Source organism: Myotis daubentonii, chromosome 9 (genome assembly GCF_963259705.1).
Source record: "Myotis daubentonii chromosome 9, mMyoDau2.1, whole genome shotgun sequence".
Taxonomy (NCBI): Eukaryota; Metazoa; Chordata; class Mammalia; order Chiroptera; family Vespertilionidae; genus Myotis; species Myotis daubentonii.
This window is the reverse complement of record NC_081848.1, coordinates 18089303-18105448: the sequence shown is the minus strand read 5'-3', so window position 1 is coordinate 18105448 and position 16146 is coordinate 18089303. Positions and strand designations below refer to the sequence as shown.

Here is a 16146-nt window from a genome sequence, read left to right as displayed (position 1 = left end):
CAATTTTCACATGTAATCTCAAAATCATGAGCTGAACACAATCAAGTCTTTGAGTTGCTGAGGCAGTTTAAGTACAAGCAAGTTCTTCATAGGAGTTAGAGAAATTCTTTCCTAGTGCCAGTTACTCAGCCCCTTATCTCTAACCCTTAAAATGTTAAATGTTCTCCTTTATCAATCTCTACTTAAACACAAATATCAGTATCTATAGGTCTGACTGTTTCCCTGTCTATCACCATCTGCATCTAAAGCAACCAGTCAGGCCACTGGTTCTTGTGTTCCAGCAGCTTACAACGGAGCAGCAAATTTCCATCTAATATTTCTTTCATACACAAAACATTTTACCTAAAATAAGTAGAAAAGGGTGGTATGAAACATGGAGTTATGTACATGATGGATTCTTCCCACTTTAGTAATAAGACTTTTAGTGTTTCTATTGGGGGTAAAAATTGGACTACAAAATTATCTGAGTAAGTTGTTCCCAAATTTCCAATGCCCTCTTCTGCAGAAATCTAAGTCCAAGCCATGTTTATCTGCTCAGATTTGTTACGGCCCTGCCAGGTCTATGGAGAAAGCCCACCCTATTAGAACAGCCCACGTGACTGAACCAAGGCTGGGTTACCAAGCCAAAGGCAATCATGTACACATGGAACATTAAGGGAGAAACTGCTTTGAAACTGGTTTGGTACAAACTATGCCCAAGAAAGGAGCTTCAAACTGGATGTAAGCACCCTGAGCCCCTCAGATTCCTCTTTTTGGGGAAGCATCAGTGCTAAGTAGTCAGAGCAGGCTGTATCCCAAATGACAGTGAGCCGTTGTCCTGGCTACAGATGAGACCTGCTCTCCTGAACCATGCCACGTTCTCTCGCATCCTTGCCCAGACTCCCGTTACTAAACATCACCCGGGCATGTGTCTTTCTTGTGCCATACAGCATACATTCATCCACCCACAGACCTGAAATATAAACCGCCTAACTTTACATGAAACAGGGGAAACTATTTCCTCCAAAATGTGAAAACACGAACAAGTCCCTGCAGAAAAGAATGTCAAAAGCAGGGCTGTTCTCGAATAACGATGAGGGCATGCAAAAAATAAAAGAACTGTTACGTGCAATTCAGTGGTATCATTGGAGAGTAACCTTAATTCCTGTTTCTTTGACCGCAGGTATCTATCTTACTCTATAAACAAGAAGAAACCTTCTCTCCCCGCACCACGAGATAATAATGGATAAGATTAGAGCATGGACCAGTCATGTCTGCAAAATGTATGCAGTGGTTCTTTAATAAAGTTAAGCCAGCAATTATACCAGTAAAATATGTTTCTGGTTCCATAATTCAGTTCAACCAACATGTGTGCATATCTGCTATGTATCGGGCATCGTGTTAGGAGCTCGGATGAATAAATCATTATACCACTTCCAAGGAACTCAGATGGAGACTAAAAAAAGTAGAGAAGAAAGATATACTGAATCTAATGTGGTAAGTCCTATAGAAGTGACAGGCACTTCATGTGCTAAGTAATATTGCTGGCAGCCTCCACTTTTTCCTGAAATACACATCATACAGGAGTTCGCCAAAGGAGGATGTTATTTTCCTTTTGGGATTGGTGCCAATTAAACCGGGCGAAATAGCACCAAACAAACTGGTAAACAGTGTGTTCAAAAAACATGTGTTTCAACAATTAGAAACATCCGTGCTACTCTAATAGAAAATATTAAGCATCATGTCCTAGACAAATTCAACATGTTACATAAGGGTTTTCAAGATTCAAAGAAGATTCAAACACTTCCCGTAACTGTTATAGTATCACAGTTATGGGAAGTGTTACACACTGAACAACAAAAATTGTTTATAAAACCTTATTATCTGCTCTTGTTAGAAAAAAAATTTGAGGCCATGCTCTCTCTTTTTCCCTCTCAATAAATTTCCCTGAGCTAGAGGAGCATTCAAAATCCTCCCACCAACTCTGCAGCTGTCCTCAAAGCACTGCGCTGATCTTTAACAACTTCACAGCTGATGTCCGCAGTGGTATATCTTGGCTAAAAAGTGTTTTTTAAAGTTAAGGCCACACCACAGTTTTCAGGATATTCAGCAGTGCAGAATTAGAGTTAATAAGGTCAACAGGAAAAGACACCTATGAATTTAATAAACTATTTTAAGAAAACCCTCCCACAGCTGCCCAACAATAACCATTATTACATTTTGGGGAAATCTATCTAGTCTTCCCCTCCAATAAAAATGAGTACGCAGAATTACTGAAACTGAAATAACAGTATATCCTGACTATGTTCAGCCAGCAACCAGTAGGAAAAAGGCACAGATAACGAAAAAACACAGAGGTAAACTAACAATATGAACTCCCTGGAGCACTGGTACACCCCCGAGAATGAAACTCTACAAAGTTGAACAACAATGTGAACGTACCTATTGCCACTGAATTCTATACTTTAAAATGGCTAACATCATAAATATTATGTTATTTTTCCACAGTGAAAACAAGCCTCACCGCCCCCCCCCCCCCCAAAAAAAAAGAATCCAACTAGCCAGGGCTTTGTCCATTTTGTATCCTTAGCATCTTCTAGTAGAACATGTCAGCACATTAGAGACACTCAATAAATATTTGGTGACTAAAAGTAGGGTCTAGCGATAGGATCTGTGTACCTTTCTCCTAGTTTTGACCTCAGTCAACTCTGAAGAATAAGGATAATAAAAAGATAACCTAAATATTGCTTACAAGAAACCGATGGTTTACTACTGATATTTAAGACATCAACCTGGTTCCTGTATCTTCCCAGCTAGTGAACTCAGAATTCCAAGGAGAAATCCATTTGTCCCAAACTAAAAGCACAGGGAAAATGTCTCAACAAATGTTTCAACAGGGAAGCAAGATGGGGGTTGGGAGGACTGAAGTCGGACGGTCTCCTTAGAGCAGGGGTCCTCAAACTTTATAACAGGGGGCCAGTTCACTGCCCCTCAGACCGTGGGAGGGCCGGACTATAGTTAAAAAAAAAACTATCAGGAACAAATTCCTATGCACACTGCACATATCTTATTTTGAAGTAAAAAAACCAAAACGGGAACAAATACAATATTTGTATTTGCATGTGGCCCGCGGGCCGTAGCTTGAGGACCCCTGCCTTAGAGTCTGCCACGGCAACTTAAGGCTGTCCTGGCTGACCAGCTTAAAGAGACTTGTTTCCCCAGCAAGACGAGCAGACTTATATATTCACATTTCATATGTATAGGCAGAGTGCAAAACCTTCACACCTAAAAATGTGCTTTAAAACAGCATGAAATCCTAACATGTTTGAGAATATATTCGCATCTTCGCTAGACTGAGAGAGATTATTCATCCAGTGGACTCTATCATTTATTGATGCATACTAAGGGCAGCCCTTGAGATAGGCTTTAGGGATTCATGAATAAATGATGGTTAAAACAGGTCCGTACCCCCGCTTTCACGGACTTTCCTGCTGATACTACTTTATGTATTCAGGACAGATAAAAATCCCTTCTTAACATACCTGCTGGCTGAGTAGTAGAGGTATGGGAAAATGTGGAAGGCTGTCCGCTGGAAGAGCCTATAAAAATAAAAAGCTTGTGATTAATGGACATGTAATATTTAACTAAGAACACTGGCAATGTATTGTGGTGGAGGTGTGGGGAGGGTAGATCATTCCACAAGAAGTTGTAAGGCCTACTTTTGCCACTGTTGCTATGAAACACACACTGCCAGTAAATCTGTAACTGCATTATTGGTTTTTCAAGAAGAAAACATACAGTTTATGGAACAAACACTTACACAGTACTTACTACAGTAGGTGCCAGCCACTGGATGATTACGTAATAGCTTTTCCAAAATTCATTCACCCCCATGAGGACACTGCGACGGGTGAGAGAGAAACTGATTTCTGCCCCTACATCCCTGCTCTTCTGAGTGGAGTGGACGGTCAGGTCCCTTTGTATTCATGGGTGCTTCAAGGGCTTGTACCCCCAACACCCCTAACGTCATACAATGTAGAGAAGATAACTTCACATTTAATGGAAAGCCTTCTCAGTATGATTCTTAATTTTTTTAGGTGCCCCAGGCATGAAACAGCTCTGCCCACCAACACACACAGGCATCAAGCTAGGATGCGCTAAGGACTGCGTGTCTGCCTTGCCCCTGACCAAATATAAGAGCAACACCACCAAACAGGTGTCTCCTTGTCCACTGCCAGGGGGTTATGACTCTTAATTTTTAACTGGCACCTAAAAGGTTTGGGAAAGGTTTAGAAGAACTCTATGCCCCAGTTAAGCATTTTTTTCAGTTGGTTTATTCATCTTGAGTCTTTGTATAGACTTAACACACACACACACACACACACACACCTGGAAAAAGAATAAGTGTGCTATTGTATACTTTTCACAAAGGTAGCCTTCCCCCAACAAAACAGACAAACCCTCAGAGTACAACGAAAGGTAGGCAATAACAAGTTTGAAGGATCTATCTTAACTGCACGTGCAAATTTCTTCCTCTTGATAAACTATAATCCACACACACAAAAGATTAAACTTGAAAAAGATCAAGGTCAGTAGACCATACAGATGTATTCAGCAGTAGGTATCAAACAAATGTCAATGTTATGAAGAGCTTAGGCCATGCCAGGCCTCCTGCGGGGCATGTGACTTGCATTAGCTTATCCAACCCTCCCAACAATTCTGAGGTAGGAATACTGTTTTGCAGTGACAGGAACTGAGACCCAGAAAAGGCCACTCAGCTTAGTAAGTGGCAGCGTCTGGATTCGGACCAGGCTGTTTAATTCCAAAGCCTGTGCATGTGAGTGCCAAAATGGAACTGTTGCTTTTCTACTATAAACCCGCTCTCCCTGTCTTCCCAGTTAATGTATTACCAGTTGTTCCACCCCAAACCAAGAGGGCACGACTTGATTCCTCCCTCTTCTTCATTCCACCATCCACCTCCATCCAATCCAATAGCAAGTGACTTCAGTTGCACCCCCTGAGAAGCCAGACCTAGAACCCACCACTCATCTCCACTATCTGGTGCCATCATCTTTGGTCTGGACCACGGCAGGAATCTCCTGTTTCTGTCTCCCAGCTATTGTCACTCTTATGAAGGATGAGTTCCTGGTAACCCATCTTTAATTTTTTGCTTGAGAAAGAAGACAGACTCTTCCTAGCTTTACTAACTTTTCTCATTTTTTCAATAAACATGTCTGAAGTATCTACGTGGGCAGGCACTGTTTTTATATCCTGAGAGATTCATGGATAACCATAAGTACAAGAAGGATGAAGACTTGACAGAAAGAACAGGTATTCAATTGAGTTATAATACACTGAATCGGAGGGGTGTGTGTGTGTGTGTGTGGGGGGGTAGTTAAGTTCATTATGTGGTATGGAGTCAGTATGGATTTCTTCATTTCCTAACTGGGTACCCATTATGGTGGCCTTTGAAACATGCTACTCGCTTTAGAAAGTCCCCGTTATTTGAAGTGTCATGTTCTCCCCGATGCCCCACTCCCCAGCAGTCTGAGGACAGTTTGACTATGGTTTGCCTGAGATTTGATAGATGCAATCAAGAACTGGAAAGAGCCATCTCCTGGCAACGTATTTGAACTCTTGAATACAGCATTTCTGAAGTCACCTTAATCCTTGGACTTTTTTGTTAAAGAGTTCATAAAGTCCCTTCTGGCTCTAAGGCTGTTCAAGGTGGGTTTCTGTCACTTGCCACCAAGAGCCCTAAGTAACAGCCCCTCTCCCCTGCCCTCCCTCCCTTATGTCTCTCATTGCACTCCCACATTCTATCCTGCTGGCTAACTTGTTCACAGTCTCCCCGCATCCTCCAACGGAGGATATTTATGAAACTATGCAACAGACTGTGAAGGATATTTTAAAAGAGGAATTTCAGTAATGTTTTTATCTTCTCCCACAATATTTTGGGCAATGGCCATATTGTGGATTTAACCATTCTCTACTTGAAAAGCCAACATCACCCAATGAGGCAAAATGGTTGAGAGTTTGGATTCTGGCCTCTGAAATCAAACATGTATCAGCTGTTTTACTCAGAATAAGTTAGACAATTTTCTAAGCCTCTGTTCATTTATATAATGGGGATCATACCGTGAGGATTTGATGGGATGTGGTATCGACCTCAATTAGCATAGGTAAATAGAAAAAATATCTAGTATCAGGATGAACATGATCCTTTTGTTAAATGATCTCAAAATATGATCTGCAAAGCCAGACTGTCACATGCACAATTCAACAAAACAAACAAAAAATTCAGCAAAAACAAACAAAAGTTACTGTCTCTCTCAGATTATTCTAGCAAAAGCAGGTGCTGTACCTCTTTATCTGGATAAAACAAATCTCAGGCTAAATATACAACAGGTGGATATACTTTAAATCCATGAAACACTTTAGTCCCTTAAAGCAACTTATCCTACTTTACTGACCATTACCCTACTTCTAGAATAGTTTACAAATAAAATGTAATACACATAGCAAATCCCAGTTTCCTGGCCTTATCCAAACAGGACGTTCTCAAGTCCCCAAAGGGCTAAGGTCCTGAAGGGAAACCCCCTTTTCTCAAAGAGAGAGAAGTAAAACTTATTTTGTTCTGACCTACTGACCGCGTCGCGGGCTCCAGGCGATCGTCAGCCGGGATCTTCCGGCCGCACAGCTGATGCGCGCCCCCGCGGTTAATGCCGCACAAGGCGCAGGGGGCGCCCTTCCCAGGGTGGCATAAGCCTCACCCGCTCCGCGAGGGCCGGGTGCGCTTCCCAAAAGCTCCCACCAGCCAAAGAGCCCCAAAGTCTTAACTTGAAAGGTGAGACCTTGGGAATATACATCGTCTGTTTGCTACTGCACAGACGGTCAAACGCCGGGGAGACTCCTGAAAGGTTCCCCCACGAACTCGTAGAACCGCTTCCGCAGGAACCGGTGGACATATTTTCAGCCCCCCCCCCCTCCCCCCTGCGAAAGGGAGCCTCAGATCAAGGGAAAGGCTGGAGCTCAGCTCCAGGGAGAGGCTGGCACAACTAACTCGAGCCCCCCGCTGAAGGCCGGTCCTTGGGTAGCTCCACAGGTTACCCGCACTCCCCCAGGTGCGCCACCGCCGCCTGCAGAACAGCCTGGGGGGAAGGACCGGGCAGTTTCTCCAGCAGGGGGCCCCGGGGCACGTGGGAGCCGGCCGGAGCCTCAGTTTCCCCGAGACCTCGCCAGGCACCTCCAGGCTGGCCCCGTGCGCTCGGCATCAGACGCGCAGAACTTTCCTTACAAGCTGATCCCAACTTGGAAACTCCCGCAGGCAAGCGCGCCTTTCCCCTCCCGCCCTCCCCCTCCCCGCCCCCGCCACTACTCACCCGCCGGGTCTTCGCTGTCCACGACCACCTTGAGCAGCGCGAGCACCAGCAGCGTCCCCACGATGAACACGGCCCAGCTACCGCGCGCGCCGAGCCCCATTGTTCTCCGGGCGGGACGCGACGGCCTCGAGGGTCCCCAGCAGAGGTGGCGGCGGCGCTAGCGAGAACGGCCCTCTGCACGCGAGCCCGCCCGCGTCCTCTTCCGCCGCGCACGCCCCCCTCCCGCCACCTGCCCCCCAAGACCAAATAGGGCGCGGGAGTCCGGCTGGAGCGCGCGCTGCGTAGGGAGCCCGGGCGGTGGGACGGGGCGGGGCGGGGCCGCGGCCGCGGGGGCGGGGCCGGCAGGGGGCGGGGTTTGCGGTGCTCGGCGCCCGGACTCCATCCGACCGCCCCCTCTGATGTGCACCCGTGAGCCCGAAACGCTCGAGCAGTTTCCTTTGTTTTCGGAAATGGCAGTTTTGTTCTCCCCGATAAAAGCGAGCGCCGCGGCCCCTCCGGATGCAGAGCCCGCCGGGCTTCGCTGAGCCCGGAAGGATGTCTTTGAAGAGCAGCTTTCTCGTGAAGCACGGGGGAGTGGGCGGGGGGTGGGGGGTGGGGGGTGGGGAATTGCAGGCGAGGGCCGCAAAGCAGGGAGGTGAAGGGAGAGGCTCAGAGTGGATGGGATGCCCTCTGCGAGGTCCTGGCCATCAGCGCTTTTCTTTCTGGACAGCAGCCTAAGTTGGGCGGGGAAGGGGGGGATGGTGATGGACAAATTCATTGCTTACGTTCATATGTAAAACACATGATCTCGATACCCCAAATTGTACCCCATCCTCTTCCACAAATTCCCTGCATTTGCTGTATCGGTGCAATAAAGATACATTTTGTGCAAAAAGATTAGTGGAGTGGGCAGGGATGAGGGGTACAGAAGAGTTGGTAGCGTTTCGCAGGCCAGTATGGCCACCAAGGCTGAGGTTGCACAACTCTAACCTGGTCTTCTCGCCTTGGTGTCAGCTGTCCCAGTTCAGATGGAATAAGCTGCTTTGAACAGTTTTTGGTTAAGCCCTTGGTGCCATTTCTACTCACCTATTTTGACTTGCAGTTCTTCTAAAATTTGCATCTTGTTTCCGCTCAGAATTGTGACTGGACCTGTAGCAACCGAGGCTGATACACAGGAGCAAGACAAGATTGAGTCCTGGTTTGGGACTCAGCTGAGATGGAAGACAGAAGGACCCAGGGAACTAAAATCAAGGAGAACCCCTCACCTGCGAAGCTCTAAACGTTGCTGATCTTTGGTATCTGACCCAGAGTTTATGAAATAAAGGCACAATGCATTGCAATTCCCAAAAAATGTGTTACGAAAGATAGTGCTTTCTGTTCTGAGGTAAGTCTATCAATGTGGAGATGACCTGGCATGGAGATTAACTTGGGCAATTTATCCTAAAGTTATAAACTTCCACCTGTTGATTCAACCAAACCTAATAAATACTCCCTGGCATCCACCCTGGGCAAAAAAGCAAGGACTACACATTTAACTTTCGGTCACCCATTTAATTGGGGCATCTGGTTTACGAATAAATTGTCCTGATGACTGCTTACCGCATTATCCAAGCATTTCCCAACCCAGGCTCCAACGATCTGTCTAGCCTTGGTTTGACTGCCCATGGACAACGGTGCTTCCTGGCATTGGCACGCATTGTTCTCTCTTTCTGAAAAGCCCTCCTCCTCTTCCATTCTCTTCACCAACCCACATCTAACACTTCCTGTAAGGCTCAGTGTACATCTCTCTGGGATCTGGAATGGAATATGAGATGCCCGCCCGCAGAAGTGAAAATGAGAAAGTATGGAGGACGAGATATCTGCTTGACAATTTCTCCTGGGACTGACCTCGATGGAGAAGCTCTCAGACCTTCTCTGCTGTCTGATTTCTGTGCCTCGGAGAGGAGTGGGTGTGTGTGCCCAGCTTCACTCTGATAATCGCATAGACCTGTGGGTTGGCCGTGTTTTCTCTAGTCTGAGGAGAGGTGAAAAGGGCAAGGCACTGTGTCCTTTCTGCCCTCTTAGGAACTCCCGTGAGAGGTCTGGGCTCCCTGGGGAAAATCTAGCCAGAGTTTTGTCTCAGGCTCTGCCCCCATCACTGCATCAACACTTCACTTGGGTGACAAGAAAGGTTAAAAAAGCAGCATGGAAGCCCTCGCAGTCTAGCTGTCCCCCACTTTCCCAGCCTCATGTCTGGATCCTTCTCTGTAACCTCACCAGGCTACTGAAAGTTCTGCAAATATGCCAGAGCTTTCCATGCTCCTGTGTCTTCACTCCTGTTCTTCCCTTCGTCCCAGAGGCCTTCTGACCTCTTCTTCTGGGCAATTTTCACTCATCTCCCAAGACTCCTTTCTTATATAATCTTCTCCCCAACCACCTGGGCAGATTAAAAAAGAAATATATATATATATATATATATATATATATATATATATATATATATATATATATATATATATATATATATATATATATATAAATAAAATTGATTTCAGAGAAGAAGGGAGAGGGAGAGAGAGACAGATACATCAATGATGAGAGAGAATCACTAATCGGCTGCCTCTTGCATGCCCCCCACTGATCGAGCCTGCAACCTAGGCATGTGCCCTGACTGAGAATCCAACTGTGACCTCCTGATTCATAGGTCGATGTTCAATCACTGAGCCACACCAGCCGGGATACCTGGGCAGATTTTTGTGCTCTAATCTCTCTGCTCATACTTTGGTCAGTTTGGTCTCCCTGCTTCCACCTGCTTCCCTTCTAATCTGTTCTTCACACGGCAGCCAGTGTGATCCTTCTATAAATGTCAGATCAGGCCATTCCCTGCCACCTTTCCAAGTCCAAAGCCAGGGTCTGGGTCTTCATGGCCTACATGACATGGTCCTTGGCTGCTGATCAGTTTCCACCCCAGAGCCTTTGTGCTTGCTGCTCCCTTGCATCATTCAGGCCTCTGCTCATCTCAGAAAAGCTTTCCTTGAATACCCTAAGAGTTTTATTTGTCTTTGTAGCAACTAGTGCTGTCCATCATTATGCTCATTTTTATTTATTGTTTGTCTCTCCTGCAAGGGTATAAGTTCCACGAGCACAAAAACCTATGCCTGAATGCATAACTCGTGTTGAGCTCCTATCACATATTGCTATGGGACAGTGGACATCTGTCCTATCTATGGATCCCCATCATCGTTTGAATAGCTTTCCTTTATTTAGAACTCAGACCCCCAGCAATTGGGCTAAACAATGTGACTGAGGCTCTGCCAGTCCGGCTCCCTCATGTGAAACATAACGCAGGTGTGAGCAGCCAGAGGGAACAGGCTCAGTGTGGCACTTCCAGTTTCCTAAAATGGGTAACAGCAGAGTTGGCCGGCGTTGGCAGCAGCACCGGCAGTTTCTCTGTGGTTGCAAGACTGGGTTGCCGATGCAGAAGCAGCATTGGTAGGGAGCTGCAATGGAGACCGTTTCCCCACTGGACTTGTTCCGCAGTGGTTTGTTTGTTTTGCATTGTTCTTGGGGGCTTAGCTTTAATCATGATTCTCTACACCAGTGGTTCTCAACCTTCTGGCCCTTTAAATACAATTCCTCATGTTGTGACCCAACCATAAAATTATTTTCGTTGCTACTTCATAGCTGTAATGTTGCTACTGTTATGAATCGTAATGTAAATATCTGATATGCAGGATGGTCTTAGGCGACCCCTGTGAAAGGGTCGTTCGACCGCCAAAGGGGTCATGACCCACAGATTGAGAACCGCTGCTCTACACCCTTCAACAATTCTAAGAGCTACCCAGTATCTTCAACACACTCCTTTTCTACTACATCAGCAAGAGTCAGCTTTTCTTTCCCACAACTAAGGATCCTGACTTTATACAGCTGACTATGTCTTCCCCTCCAGGAGGCTACAATCTCCATTAGGTGATTTACTATTATTGAGTGCTTACTATGTGGTGGAAAATGTCCTCACAGAGCTCACCGTCTGTGGCAAGACAGATACTTACAGTCCAGTGTGATAGATGCAAAGATGTGATCATGGAAAAGCACACACATTGGAGCCAGGATCTGGGTCTTCATGTTTGTATTCGAGGGTCTATACTTCCCATCATATTGAAATAATTTTCTATAAATTTGGATGGAGATAAACAGAACAGAAAACTTCTGGTACTCTACTCCCTTAACAATGTTCTCTTTTCATCTGTCCTATATTTCCCATATGTCTGTGCTTTGATTTAAGGTCAACTGAGGGTAGATCCAAGGTTGGAACCATGATTCCTTCATTCGTTCAACCAGTCAACATCCAAAAATGTATTAAACACATGACCTGTACCAGGTATTATGCTAGGTGCTGGGAATAAGACAGAGCTATTTGCCTCAAAAAATGGCAGACGCCCCAGTGAGTGTTTTAAAAATAAGTTGGTTTCTAGAGAAGAATGGCAGAAGCTGCTTCTGATAGGCCTGTACAAAAGATACTGAGGTTTCATCGTTTCCCACGTACTTATACCCCATAGTAAATTTTGATTCATTTAAAAAAAAAGAGGTGATAGAGGACGGCCCATCTGGCTTGGTGTCCACAGCTGTGTATAAATCAGTCTGTTGATAACTCAATATATGCATGAGGAACAAAACATAACCTGGCTGACTTTGAGCCTGTGAGGTAGCCGCAAATAGGGCAAGGCAGTGAAAAGATTTAACATACGAGCATAAGTTGGCCTGCGGTCATTTTCGTTTCTGCCCATTTCCTGTCAAGTTTCATTTTAGCTGATTGACAACGTGTCATAAACTGTAAGTCTTTACACTGAAAGCTGATTTATTGTCCCCCCCACAACCCCTCTTTCAATCTCTGCTTCCTTTGCCTACATGCTAGGTCCCATTTTTTTTGCATCTTCTTCCCCCTCCTTTTAGTTTTCACTTCCTGTTTCTTCCCTCAGAGTGTGAAGCTATTCAATTAATCAAAAAATGTATGGATATCTATTTTGTGTTCAACACTATATAGGATTCTTAGCTTAAGACAAAAGTAAACTTCAAATTGGGAGACGTTCCAACCCCTACTCCCATATAAGCATCTGAATCAGTGTAACTTGAAAAATGCATAAACATCCAACAATTTGAATTTCTAGTGTTGATGGAAGAAATCGTTTTGTTGTTAATCCTCACCCAAGGATATTTTTTCCATTGATTTTTAAATAAAGTGGAAGGGAGGGGGAGAGACAGAGAGAGAGAAACATCAATGTAAGAGAGACACATAGATTGGTTGCCTCCCCCACGCACCCCAAATGGGGCCTAGATCTATCTTGCAATGGAGGTACACGCCCTTGACTGGAATTGAACCTGAGACTCTTTAGTCCAAGGGCTGACACTCCAAACATTGAGCAAAACAGGCTAGGGCTGGAAGAAATAATTTTTTACGTGTACTGTAAAACTTGAAATACTCAGGAGCTGAGGGAATATGTTTATTGCTACTTCCAATTCTGACCTGTTAGTCCCATTAGTCCCAGTAGTTTTGTTTTAACATGGACTTTTCAACTGTGTTTCCTGTTGAACTACCAACAACTTCTGTTGTAGACTCACAAGTTTAACTGTTGTATCATAACAGTATTATATGTCAGCAGAGTGGTTATGACCTTTATTGATATAAAAACCAAATATTTAGTAAAAAAAAAAAAAAAAAAGCAATTCTATAAAATAAAAGCCTAAGTGACCATTATGGCGGAATGACCAGAACGACTGGTTGCTATGATGTGCACTGACCACCAGGAGGCAGACGCTCAACACAGGAGCTGCCCCCTGGTGGTCAGTGCTCTCCCATGGGGGAGCGCTGCTCAGCCAGAAGCCAGGCTCACGGCTGACAAGTGCAGCGTCGGTGGCGGGAGCCTCTCCCGCCTCTGTGGCAGCGCTAAGGAGCAGCAAGCGAGTGGTAAGGAGCAGTGAGCAGGCTGGGCTGAGAGACCACCCCCCCCCCACCCCCCCTCTGCATCAATTTCATGCACCGGGCCTTTAGTGTAAAAATAAAACAAGTAATAGTAAAGGACAAACAAACAAAAATGAATAGAGAACAATGAGCTCCTACACAATCTTTTCTCTTGAGACAGGGAGGCCAGAGAAGAAAGGGTCCTGAGTAGACTAAAGTCTTTAAGGAATAACTTCTCAAAAAGGGAGTGGGGAGCTGTGTCTGAATCCCAAGGATCTGGTGGGGAGAGGGGTGGTGATGGTGTTTTCAGTATGAGTCCCAGGCAGGATTATGTTGTGCTAGGAAAACAGTCAGAAGATGAATATGGAGTCAGAGGCTGGGGGTGGGCACAGGGAAGCCCCATGGGCCTTTCCATTGTTAAGTCCCAGGATATTTATCAGCTCCTACTTTGACTCTCTTTCTCTTTTCTGTAGGAGGCTACATGGATTCAGCCTACCTTCCTTTCCAGTTTAAAGTCACCACCACCAATCCCATCCTTTGGTGTTATTTCTTCAAGCCTTCACATATATGTTGCAAGTCCTCAGGCCATTGTTCCTAGCTGCCTCGGAACATAAGTACTCTCTATAGAAAGAGTTACATGGCTAATCATGCCAGAGAAATTAAAAAAAGATAAAACAGCTATTGTGAGGAAGTTAAAAATAATCTGAAATAAAGTTCTTAGAGTCTCGTTCCCTACTCAGTATTTCTTATCTTCCGTCTAGGAGATAAAGGAGTAGAACTTACCATTTATTCACTCAACAAAATTTTGAACAATTGAGTCATTGAAAATATACACGTAAGAAGCAATTAGAAATAAATGTTGTGCAGGGAAAACACAGCAATGTGATGGAGGACAGCATAACTAATCAAGGAAGTCCTCTCTAAGAAGGTAACAGTTAAAGTGAGTCTTTAAGAGGAGACATGTAAAAACCAGGGGGAAGTACATTTCAACCACTTGATGGGAACTGAAAGACAGCCAGTGTGGCTGAGGCTTGGTGAGTAAGGGCAGAGAAGTACAAAATGAAGTTTGGGGCTTTTAAGGTCAGGAGTTTGGATTTTAATTTGAATATGATTGAAAGCCATTCAAGAGTTAGTGAGTGACATCTTATGATTTATATATTTTTAAAAGATTACATCAGGGGCTATAGTGATGAACAAGAAGAGAAACAGGGAGTCCAGTGAGGAGGCTGTTGTATAGTGGCTTGAACTTGGGTAGAAGTAGCGAGAATGGAAGAAGTGAATGGATTTGAGATGTGGATTGAATGTGGAATTATTGGATGTGATGGTTGAAGGAAAGTGATATGAAGGCTGACTCCTAGGTTTGTGGCTTGAGTAACTGGATGAATGAGTGGCAACTCCACATCCCACATTGCGGAATACACACACACTTTCCAAACTCTGTTCCACTGTCCTTCTGTCATTTCTGAGACCCTTTTAAAAGCAGCCTCTACCAAGAATGCATACAGAGATAGCCAAAGCAGAACAAGTTTCAATAATCATCTGTTGGTATCTACATGGAATAAGGAGGTAGCTGAGCAGTACTAGGTGTTACCTAAGGCTATTGTCACCCAGGAGTAGTGCACTTTGTGTATTACCTGAGCTGAGGGGAGAGAGGAAATAAGAAATATAGTTAGATAGGTGAGACAATTTTTTAGGATGATCCTAGTGTTGGGAAAATAAAACAGAAAGACTCCAACAAAAGATCCTTCTGTGCCAATATAGAAGAGAAAGAACATCATTTTAATTGGGTAAGCATTATCAGTGATAACAAGCATGCAAGGTAACACAAAAGTGACTACAGAGTCCGGAGAGACTTTCACACAAATTTATACAAAAGGGTAGAAGAGATCAATGAAAACTTATCTCCATAAGAGATAGGAGGATGTACTTTGTGTTTGTCTCATTATACCCATGAGAGATGTCTAAGCTAAATAGAGTTAAGTGTTTACAGCTTCAGGGGTCAGAAGGACTATGACTTTGTAAGATCAAAAGGTCAGACTGCCCTGGCCAGTGTGGCTCCCCCATTCGATTCTAATTAGGGCACATTCCTAGGTTGCAGGCCCTTGTGTACAGGAAGCAACCAAACGATGTTTCTCTCCTTTTCCATTCCTCTCTCTCTAAAATCACAATAAAAATATATATATTAAGTCCAAACCGGCTTGGCTCAGTGGATAGAGTGTCGGCCTGCGGACTGAAAGGTCCCAGGTTCGATTCCGGTCAAGGGCATGTACCTGGGTTGCGGGCACTTCCCCAGTGGGGGATGTGCAGGAGGCAGCTGATTGATGTTTCTCTCTCATCACTGATGTTTCTATCTCTCTCTTCCTCTCCCAAATCAATAAAGAAATATTAAAAAAACAGGAACAAAGGTCATTTATATCAGGCCTATTATGTCCTCAGGATGACACCATAAAGAGGAGAAGGTAGAGGGGCAATGATCTCCTTCCTTAAAATTTTTTTCATTAATTTACCTTTACAATTTGCCACATATTTTTTCCCAAAGAGCTTCCACATAGCCCCGCATAAATAATATATGAGAATTTCATTGTGTAATAAGAATAAAAGAAAGGACCATACATTACAAGCATTTGTGATTTCTTCTGCCTCCTCCCCTTTCTTCTCCCCTCAGTCCTAACTCTTGTGTCCCCTTCCAAGAGAGGGGCTAAGTGTGCCAACTCCATTCATCATTCATCAATGAAAATGATGCAGAATCAGAGACTGAGGAGAGGCGGGTGAGCTTAAGAAGTAAGAATGAATGTCAAGATGATGCAAAGGGCTGTCATTTATTAGCTGGAAGGAATAGGAATAGAAAAGCAAAAGCAAAAGAAGGGA

The 16146-nt window shown here is 44.5% G+C and overlaps 1 protein-coding gene across 2 annotated transcripts in view; it reads right to left on the bottom strand.

Moving 5' to 3' along the window:
* The window catches only part of TMEM123 (transmembrane protein 123), a 49815-nt gene extending 42150 nt beyond the window's left edge, over window positions 1–7665 (bottom strand). The window contains exons 1-2 of one of the 2 annotated variants that reach the window (XM_059708044.1): window positions 7362–7663; window positions 3522–3578 (exon numbers count right to left, since the gene is read on the bottom strand). In XM_059708044.1, the coding sequence (XP_059564027.1) occupies window positions 3522–3578; window positions 7362–7461 (157 nt within the window). In that variant the 5' untranslated portion in view covers window positions 7462–7663. Of the gene's footprint in view, window positions 1–3521; window positions 3579–7361 lie in introns of both variants that reach the window. The other variant, XM_059708045.1, reaches the window with a different exon arrangement.
* Between the last annotated feature and the right edge of the window lie 8481 nt (window positions 7666–16146).